General features: G+C 33.6%; 1 protein-coding gene across 1 annotated transcript in view; it reads left to right on the plus strand.

Moving 5' to 3' along the window:
- Positions 1 to 349: 349 nt before the first annotated feature.
- The window catches only part of LOC137924037 (bicaudal D-related protein homolog), a 135,156-nt gene continuing 109,761 nt past the window's right edge, over positions 350 to 25,744 (plus strand). Inside the window, exon 1 of the mRNA XM_068767339.1 lies at positions 350 to 1,024. Within this exon, the coding sequence (XP_068623440.1) occupies positions 596 to 1,024 (429 nt within the window). The 5' untranslated portion in view covers positions 350 to 595. The remainder of the gene's footprint in view (positions 1,025 to 25,744) is intronic.

The following is a 25,744-nucleotide window of genomic DNA, read 5'->3' on the forward strand; positions in this document are numbered from 1 at the left end:
GAACAGTTTAAGGGACAATGGGCGTCAATAATTGCAAGGATGCGTTTATATGCGGTTTGTTTTCGGAGACTACGAATCATCAAACGTTAAGATTCTTGTTAAGGTTGTCGGGAGATGCTTGATGGAGACTGACTCCAACCAGTTCTGTAAGGATTCTTTAAAACGATAGTGAAACTGATTTTAAAACACGTTATTATTTACATGCATTTTATAGTAATAAAAGTGTTCGGACAATCCGTAGTTATCAGTTTTATACCCAAAGTCGCTTCTAGTGTTTGTGTAATCTTTGCCGGTCGAGCCTCGTTTCACCTCGCAGGTTCTGCGACGGCTTGTTGTGTCCGAAGCGTCGTCGAGGCAACACCCTCGGAGCGGTCGCCGCGAGTGTTCAGTGCAGTGCAGTTGTCGGAAATGTTACGCCTGTGAATTTACAAATGTTATGATGGCTTTAAAGAAAGATTTCGACATACCAACGAACATTTTTAAAAACGTGAAACTGCCTAAGCCCGTTAAAATTCAACAGGCATTGGAGAAGCTTTTTAAAAAGAACAACTACACGAAAATAGTGCAAAGTTAATTAATAACTATTTTAGATTAAATGGCCGGTGAATCTAGTGCAAATAATAGTAGTAGCCACAGTTACGTTGTACAGTCAGCCGATTGCAAAACGCCTAGTTTTATAACCGAAGAAACAGAGTTTGTTGGTAAAGGTTACAGGAGAACATCCACTCCAGTTGGAGCGAAGAATAGGAGAAGTAGAAGTGTGAGTGGCAGTAGGATAACGCCGAAAGTTCTAAGCTTGTCCGACGAGTATTTTTATGAGGATTTAGAAGACTACGTTAAAGAAATGTCCGCGGCTAGAGACACCATGGACGCGGGACCAGAGCCAGACGTCTGGAGCCAACTGCAGCAGAAGGAGTCCGACCTTCTGCTAGCAGCAGAGCTTGGCAAAGCACTGCTGGAGAAAAACGAGGAACTGAAGAAGGAACAGGAGCGTATATCTGAGGAATACTCCAAGAAACTTGAGGTGAGTAATTAGTTTTGTAATTTTGCGCAACAAAGGAAAAGAAATTTTCTGAGCGCGGTAAGAATTAAAATGGTTTTGAATACAGGAAATAGGACTTTATTTATATTATCCTAAAGTAACAAATCTAATAAACACTATGCCGTCGTATTGTTGTCATTAACAGGTTTATATTAGATACAAATAAATAATTTATCGAGTAATTGTCATTGATTTTATTATAGTTTTTTATTTATTAAAGGAAATGGCGCTAATTATATATTTAAATTTTTATTGCGCAATAATATTTATAAGGAGTCTATATACAGGATGATATAGATGTAAAAGTTTTTAACAGGTGAATGTATATATCGTTAGCAATTAATGTATAGTGCTCTCTTTAATATGTGCTCGATTTCATAAATATTAAATAAAGTAAGAAATATTTTTTTACAAATTCGTGTTACTATATTTAAAAATTAATTATTGTTACTATATATCCATGCAGACTAAAAAAAAAAACCTGAAATTATGCGCATGTCGCAATTCAATAGAAATAATAAATAAATGTGATATATTTCAGAGTGATCACTTTATATAGGTTGATTGGAAATATGCATAAAAACATTATATATTTTCGCCTTTAAAGCCTTTACGTCTATAAAAAATCACGCTGTATATTCACGGATGTATATTAAGCCGCGTTTTTTTAACAATCGAATATGCACATCTATGGTTTGACAGGAGTTTTATTGGCTCTAAAAGTAAAAAGGTTTTAGGAATTGAAAACGAGTTGTCGTGAAATTTAATTTCAATAATTGACTTAATTATGGTGATTTATGACAAAGTTATTAATGTTTTTATAATTGCATAACTAATTAGAGAAATAATAAATGTGTTATTATTTTTCTAATTAGTTATAATTATAATATATAAATTATAATATTATGTCATTGTACGGACGAATATAAATCGACAATTTATATTTTTTTTAACAAAAAATAAAGATTTTATGATTCACTTTAGCCTTTCTGAAATAATTACGCCCCAATATGTAACATGTTTTTTTATTTTTTATTTAAAGCGATAAGGTTTAACTCGTGTCAAGTTCACTTTCGAATTGCCCTCCTGTGGGATGTGAGTCCCACACTGGTCAAAATTCTTAGTTCTGGAAGTGGTTCTGGAAGACTTCCGTGGGTGAAGACTAGCCGATGGTGGGGGTTCACGATTGGTAAACGGGAATTTATGAGAATTTATCTGCTCTGTATAGTGAAGAACTAAAAATATTTTGGCATGACCGCCTATCAATGTAGGCAGATAATATTTTAAGATGCTCAGCTAATATTATCTATATAAACTTGTAGATTATATATTTAGTATAACATGTCGACACTTGCAAAGCAATGTCGCCGTAGCATTTTTTTTAAAAAAAAACTATCAATTCGTGGTTAAAATAACTTACAACGAAAATTCCTATAGCTAAATCTAATGTTCAAATTTTTTGTTGACTTATGAGAATACGGTAAAAATGTAGCGCCAGATGAACAGTGGTAGATCAACGGTAGAGCACTAATATTTGCAATCACAAGTCGCGGGTTCGATTCACTCTTTTGATTTAATTATATAGAATTGCCACTGTTTACTAACAAGTTTCTAGAGGTCTGGCAGCGGCTTCCTCTGAGTAATATAATACCATGATGTGATCGCCAACACGCCTACCAAACGTGGCGATTATGATATACACCAATACCTCGCTTTGCGTCGTCTCGTTTTGCGTTTTTTTCGAAAATGCGTCGCTGCTTAATTAGTACTAATTTTCATTGTGCGTCGTTAGATTTTCGAGGTTGCGTTGTTTTGGGTTCAAGTCTTTATTTTTTTATAATTTTTTTTTAAAAGATGGCAACACTTTTGTTTCTAACTAAAAATCAACACAATTTTAATACAGTTTTATTTTTACTCTGTTTTGCTAATTTTAATAGTTCAGTTTCAATTTTAAATACAATTTTAATGTAGTGTGTTGTGCTTTTTTTAAAAGAGAATAATAAATTAATATAAATTTTCACGTTTGTATCTGGTAACAAAAAAAATTAATATTATTCCAATTTATTTATTGGCCGAGTTATATAATTTTTGTTTTTTAAATGTTTACTTTGTTCAATTTTCTTTTTAAAAAGTAGTATTTTCGTGACCCTGCAACCTATTTTCAATCTTTACATGATTTGCTATAGAAAATCTTAATTCACTTTGCGGCGTTTCAATTTGCTTCGTGTTTTTTTGCAACGTAGTCACGACGCGAAGTGAGGTATTGGTATATCCCCCAAATAGATATATTAGACGTTTATGGTCTGAAACGAGGTAAAGTTGAATTAAAGAGTAATCTACGTTTATAAATGAACGTGGAACGTATGAAAATTTAAGATTACTTTGAACAATGTATTTCTGTGATGGTATCTTTGTGTTATATAAAAGATCGTTGTCATAAAAATTAAATATAGATTCTCCCATAGATGTCTCTAGGGAAGGCCCTGCAGTGAACTGAAACAAGGTAACTGCAGGGGGTTGACTGGAACCAGAGTAGTTTTAAACGTAGTGATGTATAAGATGGTATGACTAAAAAAGTCTGAAAACCACTGATTTATATAATATAAGGAATTGCAAAGTATTAAGGAGACCAGAAAGTAATGGCGTTTCTGTCGATATATTTTACAAAAAAAAAATGATTGATTCTTATCACTTCGGCATTGATTTTGTATACTAGATGGCAAAAGGTTGTTGATAACAAAGGTGAATATATTGTCGATTAGAAATAAAAACTTGTTAAAAATTTAGTCGTGTTAATTTAACTTAAAAAAGCGACATTTCTTTCCGGTAACCCTATTAAATTTAAAAACCGAAAATTTATTATTTCGTTGCTTCAAATACTTCAGAAAATGTGTCATCGCAAAAACCAATGGAATGGAACGTAATAAGTGGATATCATTCCTTATCAGTTTATCGTTGTGATGAAATTTTGATAACACTGATAAGTTTGATTGACAATGGAATGAACATCTGTCTACTCAAGTGAGAGGTTCACGTTACAAAAAAAAGGTGTTGAGGGATAGTCCAGAGCTCTTGTGATATACCATTTGATGTTGAGATCCGTTAACCTTATGTATGTTTACCTTAAACCGAAGCGTTGGCTTAATATGGAAAACACTTCTGTATTGAGAACATGTGAAATTGTAACATTTTTAATATTTTTTAATGACTCTATTTTTGGAGCATCTTGTTAAACCTCTATTATGGGTGACTAGGGTCTTTAATTACAATTTTTTTAAAGAATTTTCCATACTCATATTTCGACTTTCTTTAATGTTTTTCATTCTTTATTCTAATTTCATTTACAATATCTCATAGTCCTTTCCATACATTGCCCGGCTTTCCTTTCGCCTCTCCTTTAGAGTTTTACAATTTGACCTTTATTATTGTTATTTCTTTATTATTTAGCTTTCATTCATTAGTTTGACAGTTAATTTATTTTTATCTCTTTTTTTACTATCTTTGTCGCACAAGAAACATATCGCCGGTAGGGCCTTGTGTTTCTGAAGCAAATACAGGCTGGTCAGATAATCGATCTTTTTGTGATATGGGAGAGCCCGTGTTCAACCCCGTGTCAGAGCAGTGGAATTTCTACGGCTATATATATATGTATATATATATATATATATATGCTGCAATTTGACTGATGCAGCTATATTCTTTTTTAAGATTTCATTATACCTGTAATTAAGTCATAAAAAGGTATAAAGTATTTTGAAATTGATAATGTCATTCTCAAGTTTTACCGTGATCAAGTAAAACATGGATTAATTTTTTTACATGTATATACATTGTAAAAATATATTGTTTTTTAAATTCGTGATTTTAACTTGTATAGAATTTTGATAACAATAAATTTCTTTCTGAATATGATAAATATTAACTCTTGAAACATCTCCGATTGTTTCCAGCTGTTTCTAAATTGATTTATTAAGCCTGGCTTCGTTCTAGACTTGATAACTCTATTATTAACTCGATTAACTTTATTGTTTACCGTCTTATTAAACTATAAAACTTTTATGTATGTATTAAATAGATTGTCAATTGTAGGATACTTATACACTTCTCTCTTAGATGAAACTTTTATGTCATGTTTATCATCATTTAGTTGTGCAACGTCGACTGTTTTTTTATGGTCCCTATTTATTGTCTGGTTCTCGACTTGCACTTTCTATTAATAATTGTTTCAGCTTATAATTTATTATCATTCTCTTACTCTCTTTCTTCAATCTCTTTCATTTTCACATTTTCTTTTCACTTTTGCGACATATTTTCACATAGCATTTATGGTTTATTTTTCATCCTCCGCACCTTACAGTCTACTTTTTTACACTATATTTTTTTGGATTTAATAATTTTTTTTTATAAAATATTTACACTATTAATATTTTTTATAGACGTGCACTGTTGGACATAGACTCCGTAACCGAGTAGGTATTGTCATAGAAAAGTCTCGAACCCTTTCTCTCTTGGTTGTTGTAAGAGCTGGCTGGAAATATTCACGGACGATATATACAAGCAACTCCTATAAATATTTAAAATGAAAAAAAAAAACAATTGTTCTTGCCAACACGCGTGCAGAGCGTGAAAAGAATCGGCACATATGACTTATATATTCATATTATTATGTACATAGAATAATTACAGTGACAGTGTATGCAAGAAGAGAGTTCAATTTGATAGAAACTTGAATCAGATTCAACTCCTATATCCTTCATAAAATTTCGATTTTTCCAAACGAATCCTGACCCGGGAAAAGTCTGCAACAAACTCGGACGTGTTTTAATGGTTACTTTTACAATATCCTTAACACAGTTGAGCAATTAATTCCATTATTTATTATCTCTTAAGAATCTTTTACATACAATTTTTTTAAAGGATAATTTAGAGCAGTGCTTACCAACCTTTTTAGTGCTATGCTCCATCTAAGATTCTTACGTCCAAGTGACATATATTACTATTATTTTAAAGCAAGAGGGTTAAATTTGTGCCTTATCCATTTTTGATTTATCCCACTGGTGGGCATCAAATTGGGAAACACTGATTTAGAGGTATACATAGGAGTGTATTATAATATCGTACGCATTCGTACACAGTTATACAGTCTCCTTCTTCTCAGACATTTTTTTCTGACCACGACCACTCAGAAAAAAAAAATTGGGTGACCCTACTGTTCCAGCTAAGCGTCATGTAACTTGATTTTTGGTGGAGTGAGAGCATTCATTTACTGATTTATTAGTGACAGTTTTGGTGAGATATCTCCATGTTGTTAAAGGGATACATAATATTGAAAGGTTCTAGAAGTTTTTTACCCCTGTCGTAGGTACGCAGGGAAAGTATTTTACAATAAATTTTTCACAGAATTTTTTTTCTCATCTTTTATTCACAGTATCTCTTACAAATCTTTCTTTTATACGCAACATTGTCTATCTTTCCTTTCCATAGTTTATTTACCTTTCTTACTTCACCTTCAACTCAAGATTACTACTTTTATATTTTCATTTTAAGTTCCAGAAGTTATAAACAACTAGAAAATAATATATCTACACGAGCGTGCTCTAGGCTCTATACGTGACATTCGCTTCGGACTGGTGGTTGGTGTAAGAAATCGTAAAACCCAAAATCCCATTAAGGCTTTATTCTCGCGTCTGACTCACTGCTGATAACGGTTCACCGTGCTCGATTGTTATGATATGACTTGTTCGCTACCGTCTTTGGAAAAACACGTCGTATCACGTATATTTTTAATTCATATATGATTTAACGGCGGTATATTACACTTGTTTGTACATACAGGTGAGGATAATATATATGTATATATATGTACACCTGTAAATACACTCATCTGCCTAAAGACAATTATTTTATACAGGGTGGTTTATAATAGATATACAAGGTATAAAGCTATAATAAAAGTCTTGTTGGAATTCTACAGGAGAGGCCTATTTCGAGTAATAGATTTACTACAGTAATAATAATATACAAAGGTTAATTTTTAATTAAAAAAAAACTTTTATTAAAATTGAAATAAAATCTATGAGTTGGTTGAAACGGATGTAAATGAATAATGATCGGTTTTGAGAGTACGTTGACATCTTGAGAAACTAATTTCGACTCTTTAAGGTCAAAACAGATCGCTTAAAGAATCCCCGCAAATTATACAAAGTGTATAGACGAATAAATAATAAGTCAAGGTGTATTTTTGTTACATTTATTGCTTACACCATTCTTATACACTTTGCATGTAAGCAATTTCCGTTACATTTAATTGATTTAGGTACAATTAAAACAAATTAAATCAACAAGCCACTTAGAGAATACAATTGTACGATTTCGAAACGATTCGAATGTCTCTGACTCACGTATAGATAAAGTGTAAACAAAGAAGTGTTAGCTAATTTAAAACATAATTACGCAAATGACAAATATTATCTGCTTTTTTTTTATTTTTAATGTTAAATGAAATACCAACAATATAATTATTACAATAAAATATATAATTGATAAATATCCGCGCTGATGCCGCCATTTTGTTTTATAAAAGAGCGCGAAATAATTGAATAACGAAATTCATTGACTTTAAGTCTTTTGCAATAAACCACCTTTATTGTATCACTGATCATTTCTTTATTAATGAAAATATGTGTGTAACATTATTATGTACAAGCTATGCACGTGACTTTGCTCGTAGAATTTAACAAGAAAAAATAATTAATTTTATTTTCGTTTAAGAATTTTTCTGACATAAAGGTTGACTAAATTGCACCCGTCAAAATCATTCCAACCATTTCACAGATTAGCTAGAATAAACTGATAGACAAACATACCAAAATATAAAAAAAACGTTGTTCTGGTATATGTACCGCATATATATTTAAATAAATTTAATAAAAAGCTATTATTATTACAAACAGACAATCCATTTTTATAATATATGTATATGACGTGTGGACTAATCAAAGGTATATACAATATCTACAATCGTCTTCATAGGTATACTCCATAGATTTTATCACTACATTGCCAAAAGAAGTCATTTTGACTCCTTTTATTTTCGTTCCGAATAAAATTGTATTTACAATAATTACAATTTCTAAAAATTTTGTGTATTTTTATATCTAATATAAATGTAATTATTAACAGTTGCTATGAGTTATACAATGCTATATTGCCCAAAAGCAGTCAAAAACACTGCTTTCAGTCTTTCTAGTGTTTAATAACACCGGACATCAATGGAAGAATCCAACTCGGCTGGGAGACGTTTAGAAATTAAGAAATATATATCTCATCTATGCTCCGACATATGTGTTACCATTACTTACGGGACGAAACGTGATCTGTCATTCTGAACTTCTTCTTTCTCTTCTACTTTTTTAAAAAAAACGTCTATTTTTTTTGGGACAGATATACCTTCCTACTTTAATCATCTCTCTCTCATCCTTCACAATTTTTCTCTTTCTTCCTTTATATTTTCTATCATTATCATAGCAGGCAGAACAGGGAATGGACGATAGGGGTCCAATAGGTGGATAGATTCTGGGTTCAGGCCTCTTCCAACATTTATCAAGACCAATATAATTATAAAGTAGAAAGTTCCAAAAGCATATGACAATAGGAAATATCTAAACCATGCAACCACTAACTTAGACAGTTAATTACGTCCTATATTGTCTCAGACAGACACTAAAATGTTTATATAAACAAACTTAAAAATATTTATTTATATGATTCACACGAAAGCTGTCTGGCTAAAAAGCAGGTAACCCAAAATTCTTGATGTTATCCCCGGAGGCATTGTTTGACCTCGTAATGAATTCCGGTCACAGATACAAAATTTGTTTTTTTTTCTCGCCGCATGGACACGATCTTTTTGATCGGATGCACGAATATCGATTCTTTTGTTTTTGGTGAAGACGTGTTAACTTGTTAGTGGGTTAAGAATAAAAAAGTAAAAGATTTATTAATTAAAATTCACGATATAACCTAAAAAAAAATCGATTGAATTTCTGACAATTTTCAAAACAAGTCAATTTAATGAAGATTTAAAGGAATGCTTTCAAGGGATGAATAAACACTTTTTTTTCTATATCTTCATTGTAACTAAAGCATATAATCTTGTGTACAATTATTGTAACATAATTGTTCTTATTTTAATTGGTTATAATTAAGAGAGCCATTTAATTATAATATAAAAGCACTTTCTTGGCCTCTGAAATAGTATATTGTGTAGTATTTGTTACTTATTCGTATTTATGTAATACCTTTTACATGTAAATATGTATATAGTATTGTTGTATGTATGTTTATGTGTTTATATGTAAATATGTTGATATAACTGTGTTGGTATATGTGTATGTGTGTTCATACCTCTCATCTACATCCAAATATTGTCTGGTAGAGGCCGCCTCTTGTACCTCTTTATAAATTACTAGCTAATCCCGCAAACGTTGTTTTGCAAAAAAAAATTGATATTTTAATTTACAAATAATAAATAAGGGTTGATCGTAGAGGGGTGAAAATTTATGGTTGTATGTATTCTTGTATGCTGTATCATAAAAAAATAAAAACAAAAAATTTCGTTAAAAAAATAAATTTTTTTTTAAGTGTGAACAACCTTTATCACTTAGGGGTATAGAAAATAGATAGTAGCCGATTCTCAGACCTACTGAATACGCATATTAAATTTGGTAAAAATCAGTCAAGCCGTTTCAGAGGAGTTCAAATTCGAACACCGTGACACGAGAATTTTATATATTAGATTTTTTTTAATTTACCATCTATGACGTACAAAAAGTGTAAATAAATGAAAGTAAATATAGTAATATTTTATTTTTTATTTATTCATAGCGTTTGCAGTGGTATACCGGCGGTGGAGGACTGAGGATTGCGATCGTAGGTCGCGGATTCGATTCCCGAGATACAATTTTATATAATTTACATTTGGTGTATTAATATAGGATTGTCACTCCCCACAAATAAGTTTCTACAGAATGTGCAGCAGCGTCTTCTGTGTATATTAACACCACAACACCTATGTCTTGTAGGGAGCAACTATGAGCTGAAACGACAAAACGGTTTTTGTGTATAAAAGATAATTTTTATTCATAGCTTCTGAGTGGTAAGGTACAGTCGGGTACAGTCAACAGATAATAAATTAACACTTAATATATAAAACGTGTAAAACCGGACGATTCCGTTAAGACGGTGACCGTCCAATGGGGCAGCAAGTTGATTGTCTAGATCGCTTAACCGGTCTGCGAGAGAGGTCGCGGAAACTTGATTTCATAATTAAAGTACAATCTACCAAGAGCATGGAGATTTCTGCTCTGGTTTCAAATGTGACAATTTAGTTAGTAACATTTTTTCATTTATTTCAGCGAACCGTCAATTCAGAAATGGCGGGAAAATTGTATTACATTTTTTTTATTATTAGGCAAAGCACACAAAACGGATTCATTAAAATGCTAAAATCTAAAATTATTACAATTAAAAATTATAATTCATCCACGTATTTGAGATGTATATATATATATTTAGGATATTTATGATATACAATAGAAAACCAAGATAAGTGGGTTAAGACCTTATGATCAAACAGACATACACATATACAAATACGCAATGTATTACAAAAAAAAAAAACATTTTTAATCGATATAAAGATGTGTCCATTTTGCAAGTTGTGTAATTCGCATTGTTTGCCGCACGCGCATTTATCAGCGGGCTGGCGGGCGGTGCACTTTATTGCACGACTACTGCTGCATAGCGGAAGTAGCTATATATTCGTCCTTTTTTAATTAATTTATTGCAACCTTAATTATGTCTTAAGTCCACTTCATTGAAATATAAATAATAAATGAAACCTTTTTTTTTACATCTTTTTAATATACATGTGAACATATTATTCATTTACCTATATACATTTGTATATAGCCTTTATATATACTAAAGTATGTCAAACAAATTTTCAGTCGCGGATTAAACATACTGCCTATGAATAAACACTGCGGTTATTAATATTGTACATAGCAGATATCATAATGAAAATATATAAAAAATAAGATTGTCCTTATAATAGAAGACCGGACACGCAAGGGCATGTTAAGAAAAACATAATAACTTCAAGGATATCAAACGGTAGATCCTGGATAACCTTCACTGAGGTTGCATCTTTTTCCTACAAGACCTTAAATACCTGGCTTATTAGTGCATTTAGCATAGTTTATTTTTAATTTGACGCACACAAGGCTAATAAAATGGTAGCCAAGAGATAGTGGAGTGAGTCTTGCGACCGTAGTTCTCGAGTTCGATTCCAGGGATACACTCGTATATATAACTGTGATCAAAAAGTAAGGTGAAATTGTCATTTAAAACTTCCGGACATTAGAAAGGCAGGTAAGACTGTCTGTACCATTTGCCATCTGTTTGTTAAAAGCTGGTATATCATCTAACTCAGTCCAAATCATTTTGAAGGATATTTTTTATTTCAAAAGCGTAAAATCACGATTGAAGGAAAAATTGAACAATTTTTGAAATAAACAGCATCAAAAATTATCGAATGATATCATTCCGTAACCACTGTATTCACCTTATTTGACTCCGTGCGATTTCTAGTTATTCAGCAGAACAATAATTCAAAAGGCCTTTACGGGGACGCGAGATAAAAACTGAATCGAGATGAACTTGAAGGCTGTACAATTTGTACACAATCGACCTGCGAATGATTTAGATACATTATGGAGTCAGTTTTTCACAGATGTGGAATCGTTTGGAACCCTTTTAGTTTTTCTAACGCGTTGTTTGATTTCTACATTTCGTTTGTATTTTTTCTGAAATTATTTCTTCTCTAGTCTAGATGTTTATTTTAGGAAGTATTTATAAAGAAGTTAAAGTTGATTGTAATTTGTATCAAACTGGACTCTTTGGCAATCACTTGATTGTATTTATTGATCGAAGGCCACTCTTTACTTTAATAGCATTGGTCTCTTTAGCAGAAATTTTGTTTTTAGCAATAAAACCTTTCAAGGTTCCTACGAGAGCTTGGATTTCAGATTTTAGACCTCTAGAAATGATTAAAAGTAAAGGATAATGTAAATAAATAGTGTCTATAAAATTATTATCTAGTGTTTTATAGCAATGTCGGTTGAATAATTCTGTATCGGCGCCGGATTCAAACAACGGCTGCAAGGCCATGGCCTCAATTCTACCATTCCGCTCTCACTTAAAACGTCGGTGAAGGTACTAACCTAAATTATTAAAAGTTGACCAGACCGTAGAGCAAATTAACGTCCTGTACTTGGAGGACTCCACATTAATCTCGAAGTGGAAATAGGAAAATAGATGAGGAAAATGTCGCCTCTCTCAACGTGCATAGAAGGGTGCAGGAAAACGTTGGTAGAAACAAAAGTAAGGACTAAAAAAAAGAGTCTGGTAATTCAATAAATAAATAAAAATGTAAAATCGAAAATAAAATAAAAAAGATGCCGTAATAAGAACCAATTTTAACGAGCAATGTATATGAGGGAAGCAAGGTAAAGTACGAAAGATCAAAACGTCATGAATGAAAGACATTGTGAAGGACTAAAGAAGAAAGATAAATAAATGATATAAATACTGTAAGTAGATTTAACCCAATATTGCGTCCCCACAGACAGAACGAGAGGAATAATAACCTTAATTATTGCGTAATATATCATCATTTCGGCCGCAGGATATCCAGTGCAAAGGCCCCCGACAAATATATCCATTATGGAAGAGTTCACATTACGGATGAACGTAACGCTGCACATGACGATTCGTGGTTTCTCCTCCAGAACTAGAAGTCCCAGTAGACATCTGCAGTATCTCTGCAGTATCATCTGCAGTAGACTCTGTGTTTGGCACTAATCGGTGAAACATAACTCCTGAAGATGCTCCAAGGAGGGGTGAAACACGTGTTGAGTGAATTAGCGGTGGCAGTTGTGTAATTCGCATTGTTTGCCGCATACACATTTATCAGCGGGCTGGCGGGCGGACTTTGTTGCACGACTACCACTGCATGTGCGGAAGTGGCTAAATATTGGTCCTTTTCTTACTTAGGATGGACTTCCACGACTTAACGCCAGATTCCATTAAATATCTGCAATATGTCTTGCCTATATCTATTTCAACTTGCTAATTCTCTGGGTTTTGTGAATCTCATATCTGATACGATCTCGTAGAAATTCTGAGCATAGACTTCTTCATGGCTTGAGCTTGCTAATAAGTTCCAAAGTGAGAGACCACGCTTCAACACTTCTGCACAGGATCTATATACGTGCATAAGGGGTTTATAATGCTAATAGAAATGTTTCAGTCATTACTGTATAAAAACATAATTTCATTTACCTTTACATTGATTTATATATACCGCTTTTACATCGAATGAATTTCCGTCGTCAGAACAAAAGGTATATGCATTTATAATTGAATTCGAATTGTGCTTGAGTTGTTTAAGTTCTCACAGTTATTGTATGCGGTCGATCATAACACTTTCCTGTTTTGACTTTGTTATGAGTGTTTTTGATTATAAAACATACCTTTTGTTGATAAGTATATCTGTATGCGTTAAGTCTTTGAGATACTGAATCATTGTTATAAATTGAATAATGACTCTTAGCAAGATCTTTTGTCCACCTTGGTAGTGGACGTTGGCCGGTCTAATATCTCCACTTCAGAATCTTAAGACTCCAGTATACAAGAAATGTATCTAATAGATTCGGCGTTACCTCGCGGAAGTCCATACTAAGTAAGAAAGGGACTAATATATAGCTACTTCCGCTATGCAGCAGTAGTCGTGAAATGAAGTGCACCGCTCGCCAGCCCGCTGATAAATGCGCGTGCGGTGAACAATGCGAAACAACTACCACTGTTAATCTACTCTACACGTGTTTCACTGATTGGTGTAACATTACTCCTGAGGATGCCCTGTTGAGGGCGGTGCACTAAATTGCACGACTACTGCTGCATAGCGGAAGTAGCTATATATTAGTCCCTTTCTTACAAGAAGTGTAATGAATGAAAGAAGATATAGTAAAAGAACTTGTGACGGATGACAGAAGAAAAAGCTAAACTAAAAATTGCTGAATAATTATTTGAAAAAAATTCCTGTCAAAGATTTAAGGGGGTAACGAAAGGGCCCCAAATGAGAGGCTTGTCTGCGCGTATGTCAATTGTCAACTGGCATTTCAACTTGTCAATTCGCTAATGTATTTCGTTTGCAACATCTGTACACAATTTAATATATTTTAAATTATTTATTCACAACAATTTCTCATTTAAATTTCCGTATATCATTGTAATCAATGAGATATGATATATATTGTATGATAACTATATTTGGAGACTCATCTTTGTTATTATATTATATATCAGCGGTAAGACATTCATTGGAAGGAATATGCCTCTCCCTAAATATATCCACAATCAGCGGCGTTGCGATGCCCGAATCCAGCGACATCTTGCGACTAAATATGTCGTCGTAATGGACATGGTTTGAGAGAAACTGTCATATATATGTTTATATAAATATATAACTGAAAAATCTATGATACATATAAACTGTATAAATATACTAAACTGCATTAATTGAGGATGGATGTAAGGTTATAAGAGCAGAAGAGAGAGATAGAATGAAAGAACAGTAAGATAGATATTGTGAGAAATGGAAGAATAGAGTGAATAAAATCTTTGACAGGTACAGCTGTACTAATTTACTGTATCGTTTGTAGGGGAATAAATACATTTAAAAAAACTTTTAAGTTAAACGGTTTTTTGATAACTATGTTGTGGTGGTTGTGGAAAAATATGTACCTAGTCCGCCATATTGGAACGGCGTCCGTCTTGAATTTTAAATTTTGATATAATCATCGTGTTTTACTAGTGTAGCCCTTTCATTTGATACCCATATTGAGGGGGTTGAGAAAAAATATGTAATCCGCCATTTTGTATCGGCGGCCGTCTTAGATTTACAATGTTATTGATTTTATTATATTGTATTGTCATTTAAATTGAATGTGTTTGCCAAATTTCAGATCAATCTGACAACGGGAAGGTGCTTAAATTTCAATTAATAATTTTGACCCAAATAAATAAACAAATAAATTCCGTACGGGTCGAACTACGAGTAAATAAAACCGTTTAAAAATTTAATAAAGAAAAATAAAATCCCTGTTCCCAAATAAATAGAGGTGGAACTAGAGGTCCCCAACAGCAAGAGTCATAAAAAAAGAAAGAGACGGACGGTTGCACAAGCTATGTGCCCCGATACAGTAATACGTATACTAGAAGAATAAGTTATTGTAATCCAACTGTACCAAGATAACTTAAGTGTGAACAGATCGATACGTTATCGTGAGATATTTTCGAATGTTTGCGTGATAGTGTGACATTAAGAGCGTGCGTGTCAGTCGATCAGGATCGGAGTCGCCACCGATTTCACTGAATATAACATTCGTTACAATACGTTGTTATTGCGAACAATGTATAGCTGAAGTTCTAACTCTATTTGGTTATTACACATTTCTTTTTTTTTGTGGATGGTATTTTAATCGTGTACAGATGTGAATCCGTACGTTTTTTGTCTGATGGAAGAACAGATGGAAATTACTTGGTCTTATTCCGCTGTACTCCAAAATGTAATCTAAAGAACCAAGCATCGTGTCTAATAAACCTCTTGGCTTGCCTCTGTGAGAAGTCCAAAGTTTCGAGCTGGTACTACGACAAACCCGCAGATGACTACACTATTCTACACATGACTGGATTTATGCTACATACAGTCTTAAGAAATGTCCATGAGTACTGCTCAACCTTCTTCAGAATACCCAGCATTTTGACAGCTAACTTGGCAAAATAAAAAAAATATTAAGAGGATTGGAAAGTAATGTCGCTTACTTAAGTTGGATTTAAAGTAATTTTAACAAGTTTTTATTTATAATCAACAATATATACATCTTCGTTATCAACAACCTTTTGCAATCTAGTATACAAAAATTACAATCGGTTTTTCTATGAAATATGTCAACAGAAACGTCATTACTTTCCTGTCCTCCTAATAACTATTAATTTTTCTTTAACATTCGGTATATAATAATGAGGGCAGAAAAAACATTATGGCTACTGAAATTCGGTTGACGGCTTCAAGGAAAGGTTACGACATTTGGGGCGTCTGAACTCTGGGGTCAAACAAGTATCTATCGATCGTAGGCGAGGCGACCTGAAATACTTTGCCTATGGAATTACTAATATATCTAACTGTATTGGATAGAAATTTAAGTAAATTATTACCTATAATATAGAACACAAGCTTCGCCAATGGATTTAAAATAGGATCGGTTGATATCGGGATACATCCAGCGTCTTCCGAGGATCTGAACAATGTCCTCTGTCCACCTTCAGGGTGGACATCTTATGTGCGCTTGTTAAACTTGGCGAAGATGTTCATTCACAGTAAGGTTAACCAATCACAACCGGCTTATTGGATACCACCTTTAATTATGTTAAATTACAATTAATTAAATACAATTACAATATGATCCATGGATAAAATGGAAGTCCTATAGCAGAAATGATGATGATAAAGATGATGCACGTCCATCGCCTCAACTCTTTCAAATCACGAGGAAAACGAAAATGAAATATATCCAAATATTAGTTGTATTACAATAAGTGATAAACAAAACATTTTTCTATCGAGTCTCCAGGGATATATAGTAATCAATAGTTAATTTTAATATATAGTAAACATATTTTATATTTCTGTCCATTGAGACCGAAAGGTTCTCTTCTAAAAGCTGGTAAACACGGTGCATTGAACCCCTACGCATAAACCTAAAATATCAATAATGAGGTACAGGTGGAACAACTTTTATCACAGTGTAGCCATGAAAATAAATTAATAAAGGAATAATTACTTTTTTATTCTAATCATACATAAAAAGTATTAAAATAAATACAGCATAAAGGCGTAGAAATCACACAAAAATGTCTGTTACTACATCATTATTATGATAATAAAATTAATCAACAATTTTCTAGTTTTAAATTTCAATAATGCGATTATTAAAATTATTTTCAAGACGGCAATGGTCACATACTTTGTAACATTTCAAAAAATGCAAAATTTACAAACAAATTGCTTATAAATGGCGTTTGTATTATGTTACTATTATAAATGTTCGCTTTCGCTCGTAACGTTTCTCGGGCAACAGACAGGAGAAATCTACGTAAATATAAGAGAGTTTTTGGCGGGAACTTTGACATTAATTTTAGTGTTGCCATATAAATGTAAATATCTAACACAGTAGCGAATGAAAATTTTTTTAATAAAATATATTATATATACTATTATTAATGTAGATATTTATATAACGGGAACTAACCAGCTATTTTTTCTGCTAATGAGAAAATTCGGAAACTTCTTTCGGAACGAACTATTTCTTTATCGTTCTACAATTTGATATTTAAATAGCATCATTATAAATATCAGGCTTTGCTATTATTATGGCATTTCAAGCTGTTATAAATATTACTTTTGGCTAATATTACGTAGCACATTTTCTATTTTAAATATAGCATAATTAATGTTTTTTTTTAAATAGTAAGGCATGCTATTTATAATTGTAAAATTTGCATAGCGCTAGTAGCGTTTTGGTTTTAGGATCGACGTGTCGTAAGCACAAAGTTGTGTGGCATTCCTATCCACTAAAACTTCCACTATGGTCGTTCTCTATACCTTTGAAGGGACTGTTGGAACTCCTATAGAATTTGTAGGTGCCTGTCAGTACCTCTGGGGGAAGCTGAACCTCCTCCGACATCTTCACTTTCCACATTGCAACACAAGACCACTTTGTGTTGCAGCCCTTCTTGGGTTCGCTTTGAGCGGTGGATAAAGGCCTTTATTTCATCACCCGAGAGCTCGGCGCCATTTTAGTGGTAACAGACAGCGGATAACTTAATCCTATTCTAATGAAGATAAACTAAAGAGTTGGTTCTAGAGGAACCCTGACATAAGTCGGTCATCGTGACGATCTTTGGGAGAAGTTTATGGCTTATAGCAGACATATGATGATGAAGTTGTTTTAAAAAGATGATAATTTATAGCTAATATTATCAATATAAAAATATTGCACTATCTTCTAAGATACGCTTGTTCCATATGGCTCAAGATTACGCTAACACATAACCTTAAATGCGACTTGGACAAGATAATTTTTTATCTGTGACATGAAAATTTATCGTTGAACATTTATTAGTAATACGGGAATTAAATATCTAGGTATATTAATGATTGACAACAGATTATAAATTATTTTTAAATGAAATCGAAGATACGAATCAACAGATGAAGAATTATTTTTTGTACTTTTATTTTTAATCTGTGAGCTTTCACATGAGGACTATCAATGGGAAGATCTATACTTGGGATTTTGCTACATAATCGAAGCGAGGTTGAGGAGATCCGTAGACAAACAGATTGGTGTTGGGGTCTTAAAATTCTGGCACGTAGACCATAGATTGGAAAGCACAGCGTTGGATGCTCAACAACAAGAATACAGGCTACTACCAACTTATGTTATTGGAAGTGTGTGGAGGAGGTCTATATCCAGCGTTGGACATCTTTTCTTTCTTTCTTTTCAGCCGAATGTCGCCCATTGGGAGCATAGGTCTTCCCCAAAGATCATCATGATAACAGGTCTTGTGCCGTCCAGATCAAGTGACTCCTCTTAACTATGTCGTCGGTCTCAATGACCATCGAGCGATGTGAAAATCCTATTGGAATATATTTGATAACTAGAATATTAAATTAAAATGCAGACAAAAAAAATAATGTTCGACCACTCTTCCGTAACAGTATTTACTTAAACATAATAATTACTTAAATAACTGTTTTTCGTGTGCGTTTTTCACTTTCACTCTCGTACCACAGCGCTAATCTAGAATAGTTTTCATGTAATCAGATTTAGATCAAAGAAGTACTTTGTTCCATAGCGAATTGCTCCGAATTTCCCCCGTGTCCCCTACATGTGCGAGACGCGTTAAATTTATGCGCCTATGCGTTTTCTTGCAACAGTTCCGGAGCGAAGATCGTAGATTACGTTCGCATTTTCATTTTCCCACTCGTTTAATGTACATACTTGTATGTACAATAAGATTGTTGAAATATAGAGTAAAAGACGAAGTTCTGTTAAGATTTCATTTGTATCTTTAAGAACAGTTTTAATGGCGGAGATAAAATTAAAAACTGATAACTTAAAAATGTGTTATAATAAGCAAGGTGGACATAATATATTTTTAAGTTCGAAAATCTAAACTAGTGGTGCCTTCGACTCCGTCCGCTTGGAATTTAACAAAAAAATTAATTCATTTCGTTTTCATTTTTCGTTTAACAATTTATTTGAAATAAAAGTAAGCCGAAATTACTCCTTATTACACCACCTACCTTCCAGTATAAGTCCCGTCAAAATCAGTCCAGCCATTTCAGATATTAGCCGGAACAAACGGAAAGACAGATAAAAATTAAAAAAAAGTTATTTTGGTATATTTTTTTAAGGGTCCCCGCTATTGGAGGGCGGTTATTTTTATATAACAAACAGACATACCATTATTAATTATTTGTATAAATGTATATGTATATAGAGAACGATATAATAGTAACACTTATGCTTGACAAAACACTACATCGATTAGGTACAGTCTGACTAGTACAGACAGTACTAAAAGAAATTAAAAATGTACAGAAAATTAAAAATAATGTATACATTTTGTGTAAATAAAAAGTGTATCGAACACGTCTGATTTTCTTAGAGAAACAAATATTGATAAAATTGTATTTAAATACGTAAATATTACGTATATATTACATATAGTATTAAAGTGAAAATTATAAATGTAGCCTTCCTTTCATGAATACTGTAATTATATTCTGTATAATAATTTATTTTTTAAAATAAAATATTTATAACTCCTTGATATGTCAAATGCTTTTTTTAATCTGGTTCACACCAGTGAAATACAATGTCAATATCGTTTGTAGTAGATATTGTATGAAAGATTAGTAAACAGTGTTGATATCACAAATCATTGGTATATCGACCGTTGGGCGGACATTTTCACTAATAACCACGAGTGGGCGAAGTGGACGTCAAACAATAAAGTTAATGGAAAAATCGATGAAGGTCAGTCGAGTTTCTGCGTCATTCGATACGTACAAACTATACTATCGATGTTATTACTACACATTTAATCGATTTGAAAGCATCGAAACTTTCCTATGTACGCAACTGTGTACATTTAAAACTACCTTCTAATAAACATATCTTCACTATTCCCGGCATTTCTGCTGTTGGACGTCCAGAATAATAAATATATCTATTGTTAAATAGATATATATACTATCTCCATTCGGAGATATATAGGAGTATATATCTCCAATATATCTGCATCCAGTTTTTCGACTACTTTAAAAAGGTCATTTGTCATCATGTAGCTCTTGGCATGGTTTGTATTCCAGTGCCTTAAGGCTGTAGCGGCTAGTCTACTGCTACTTCGATATGGCAATCCACTGAGCTATATTAGTTATATATGTTCGTCTACAGATCTAATTCCTAGTTCGAATCTCAAAGCCTCAGTTGTGGCATGATCTTTACTTTGTTACCTCTTCTACTTTTAGCCGATGGACGCCCACTGTAAGGCATATGCCTCCTCAAAGATCGTCACGATGACAGGTCCTGCACTGCCCGCATCCAACGACTTCTCATAACCTTAACTATATCGTCAGTCCACCTAGTGGGGGTCATGCTGCGTCTACCAGTTCGTGATCGCCACTCGAGGCCCCAACAGTCACATGTTATAAGAGCGATATGCCCCGCCCGTTATGTTAAAACTGACTGCGGGTGTAAAATGGAGAAGGGTTGCAAACGACAGAAGTCAATGGAAGTTTTTGGAGGAGGCCTATGCCAACAAGCACACTGAAATTAGAAACATACTTTAAAAATAAATTTAGTTTTAAAATGTGTAGCAATAGATTATTTTGTAAATACTAATTTCGGAATAAAGGGCTTTATTATTATTATTATGCCCCGCCCACTGTTACTTCACTGCCCACTGCAGGACATAGGCAAAGATCGCCACGATGACTATGTTGTTAGTCCACTTAGGGGTTGGGGGGGGGGGGGGGGGCTTAACCACGCCGACTCTACCGGCTCGTGGTCGCCACTTGAGAACCTTTCGGTCCCAACAGCCATTTCGCCCACTGCCATTTCAAACGAGCAATTCTTCGACCTGCGTCGGTGATCTTGAGCATAGCCCATAACCTTGAGCGACATTAAGTCTTCTTATAAGGCTCGTTATAAATAAACTTAAGTTTATATCGGTTAAGTAAGAAAAGGACCAATATTTAGCCACTTCCGCACGTGTGGTAGTCGTGCAACAAAGTGCACCGCCCGCCAGCTTATAAATGCGCATGCGGCAAACAATGCGAATTACACAACTGCCACCGTTAATCACTCAACACGTGTTTCACCCCTCCACGGGGCATCTTCAGGAGAGTGCATGTGCGGAAGTGGCTAAATATTGGTCCTTTTCTTACTTAGGATGGACTTCTGTAAAATAACGCCTGATTCCATTAAATATTTATAGCGGTGTCTTAAATTCGTCTGTTTATTTATTTATTTATTTACACTTTATTGTACATGAAAACTACGAAAAAATCAAGAAGCAAATTTTTTAAAATAACATAGATAAAAACTAAAAAAGCAATTTATATACAGGTACAATAGGTGGTCTTATCGCTCAAGGCGATTTCTTCCACACAATCTTTGGAAGGATATAAGAGACTTTAAGGAGAAGGTAGTTTAGGGTATACATACATACAAATAAACTTAATACATTAAAATATGCCACACATTTCATATTGTAATACACTTGGACATATAAATACTTACAAATAACACATTTACATTAATATATATACATACGTACATATATATATAGATAAATATATTTTTCATAGAAAAGGTATTATATAAATACGAATAAATAACAAACCCTACACAATATCATAAAATTTCCTATTTTAGAGGTGAAAGAATTGCAATTTTACCATATTTTTAAAAGCTGACAGCGATTTAGCGCATCTTATTGCTTCTGGTAATACATTCCATAACCTGTCAGAGACAACAGTGAAAAATTTCTCCATAAATATAGTAGAATAAACAGGCATAGTCAATTTCAAGTTTCTGAAAGATCTAAGTAAATGATCATGTAAGTCATATAAAAAAAATCTAGATTTAAGTTAAGAGAGGGAGTGAGCGGTAAGAGATCTCATTCCTAATTCGAACTGATCATCTAGCTCTCTATTGGAAAAGACTTATCAAGTTATCTAAGAAAGTAAAGTTTAAAGAAATATTTAATTACATTTCCGCATAAGCGATGTGGCGTTAGGTTTTTTTTTATATAATCACGACACTTCACATATGACGCTCTACCGATCGTCACTACGTTTTCAACTGTATTGCATACACTTTAAAGTCGTTTTTACTTTTCACCAAAAAAATCCTATGGTATCGGCCTTGACTATATGAATGTGAATGAAAAATAACAATAATGCTTTTATATGAAACCTTTACAGAGGTTTTTGATGATCGTTTAACTTTACAGATGAGCCTTCTGTAAATTTGACAGTTACTTGATAATATGTAATACGTGTTAATGTTTTATGTTTACTGAAGTAACCGATATAGTCCAGAGGATCTCAAGAAAAAATCTACAGTAGAATCTTTTGATGAGTTGGACCGGCACATTGTTCTAAATCTCAAGGCATTTAACGGTCTGTAGCGCTTGGGCAGCGACTTGAAATAAAATAATGTACCAACTAATATATAATTGAGCATTCCAAATTGTATTGTTAATATATATAAATTTTAGCTGTATTTACCTATAAGAGAAAATTGTGTAAGAAAAATTGTAAAAAATCATTAGACACCGTTTTGTGCTTCGCAGCTGGGAGAAGAAAGATCCGTATCAAATAGCGGCAACCCTCTCCCAAATGTCTGCGTTTAGTAAAAGCAAAAAGAAATATTGTAAAAAAGAAACAATAGCGATACAAATTTAAACTAATAAAAAAGTCCAGAGGATTGGCTAATTGAAGTAATTAGGCCTTATAGCAAGCAGAACAGATAGCCACTGGAGACTTAAGGATCTAGAATGATCGTCCACGCAAAACATAGATATACCAATTTGTAACGTTTTATGTGATGATGTTAATGCTGCAAGTTGTTAGGCTTTGTACAGCTAAAAAATAAAAAAAAACACTTGATTGCACCAGCTCATCGCAGACCTTCGCACAAAGGTAGATTATACTTTTGTATGTATACCAATCTTTCTAACCTATTCCTAAATTAGTGTTTATACTCTCCCTAAAGTTCCCAACTGTTGGTTTATACCAAAAGGTAAAGTACACATGCCCGAGGGTAGAGATCTATTTAAGATAGATTTTGCCTTCGAGTGTTTCTTCAGCAGGTGTTCTTTATAAGTACAGTATGATGAAGGGTTTTGTTAAGATCATCGGAAGACGCTGGATGTATACCGCTTCCAGCTGGTCTTTTTGGAGATCTTTGGAATCGACCTAGGTCCAGCTGTGGACTTCTCACAGATTAATTGTTGATAAGAGATACTTAATAATTTACAGTCGTATTAAAAAAAGGTCCAAGTGATTGTTTTTAAATATAGATTCGTCTTCCATACTTTCTTTAGAGCAATGGTAGCCCAGCTGTAAAGGACTGTGACTAACGATCTTAGGTCGCGAGTTCGATTTCCGAGAAACAAACTCATATAATTTACGTTTGTGCATTATTTATATAGGATTGCCACTGCTAACACATAAGTTAAAATAAGCACACTGACACTGACAAATAAGTTTCCAGAGGATGGGCAGCAGTGTCCTCTCCGTACCCTAATACCACACTGCGATCGCCTACCCGTCTGCCAAACGTGGCGAAAATGTTATATCCCCAATATATCTTTAGTTGAAACGTGAATATAATTTCTAGAGTACTTTATTTCAATTACATTTATTTTTACACAAAAAATATCTCTCTTGGGATTGACTGCTTGATTAATAGCTATATATATATATATATATATATATATATATACACACATATATATACATAAAGAAATCTAAAGTCATCATCATATTTAGCTGGTAGACTCTGTAAGGCATGGGCCCCTTCCAAAAAGAGAAAACCTAGACCTTAGGGATCTCAACTGGCCAATGCGATTTGGTAGACTCAATATGGATAGGTTCCCCACTATATGTGATAGGAAAAAAAATAGTTCAAAAGGCGGTCTTGTCACGAACAATTTTTTTTTCTAAACAACCATTTGATAATAACAAAAACAGGGAGCAGTTTTAAATAAATACCAAAAGCCTGCAGTTAAGAGCAAATAGCTCAGTGCAGGTTGTATTGTAACACGTATTAAAAGTATATTAGTGCGACCGGTATCGCACGGTTGGTTGAACCCGCGCCATCTGGCAAAACAGCTGTACATCAACCACCGTACTGTCGGCCACCCGTTATATTACCAGCTCTATTGTATACGTCTGGATTGTCAATTCATTATTTTTTTTTTTTATAAACAACTTCACGCTCCATTCGGTTAACTGTTTCGTATTGTACCTTTTAAGTGTATATATTCGGTGTGAATGTTTCGTAAAACACTCGAGTCACACCGTCCTGAGATTGAGTCAAGTACACGAGTCCAGAAGCATGCGACTACAATAAGACTATCCACACGGTACACTGTACCGTCATCGTCGCAATACGATTACCAACAGGTTTCGTCGGAGATTGGATCGTATATCTCAGGGGGTGTCAATCCTAAATCATAGAAATGTTGGAGTTACTTCCGCCACTTCGCCCGGCGCTTTCTGAAGTGGCAGTATGGTATTAGCCTGGCACAAGTAGGTGACTAAGCCGCGGTTCGGCTAACTCAGGCGCCATTGTTTCGGAATGCTAAGTGGGTATTATCGACGAGTAACAGCCAAGTGAAAGTCAAGGTAGTGGGGATCCTTAATTCTAGTCACTCCATGGAGTATCCAACTAAGATTTTGTAATGGCCCAAGCCAAGACGGCCCCTGGAACTATCGAACTTAGCTACTCTAAAAGAGTAACATAAAAGGATGATATTAATACCAGAGATTGGATTTACGGATGCCCATTGAAGTTATGTTGCCCTAATGTGGAAAGCACTTTCGTATCAAGAATCCATGACGCGGGTGAAATAGATTATTATGGATACTTTTCTGCCTCTGCCACTAGTAATTTTTGTTAATCTGTTTATTACATTATATATATATATATATATATATATATTTATATATATGTATACATACATGTATACTTTAGCTAAATATAAAATAGATATAGTGACCATCGTACTTGTATATATATTTCAGTACAAAATATTTCAACATCGCCCGCGCGCTGCCTACCTCAATTACACTAACAGTATTATATTACGTACCAACACGCAAAATTTCCGTCCATTCGTGAGATTTCCAGTTCATTCCACACAACAACAAAACACAACTGTATTTTTTTATTGTACTCACAAAATGGCGGATGTCGAACGGAATTCGTGATG

The sequence above is a fragment of the Battus philenor genome, unplaced genomic scaffold (assembly GCF_028537555.1).
Source record: "Battus philenor isolate CCGP_79_NKW_IND1 unplaced genomic scaffold, ilBatPhil1.0.hap1 SCAF_23, whole genome shotgun sequence".
Taxonomy (NCBI): domain Eukaryota; kingdom Metazoa; phylum Arthropoda; class Insecta; order Lepidoptera; family Papilionidae; genus Battus; species Battus philenor.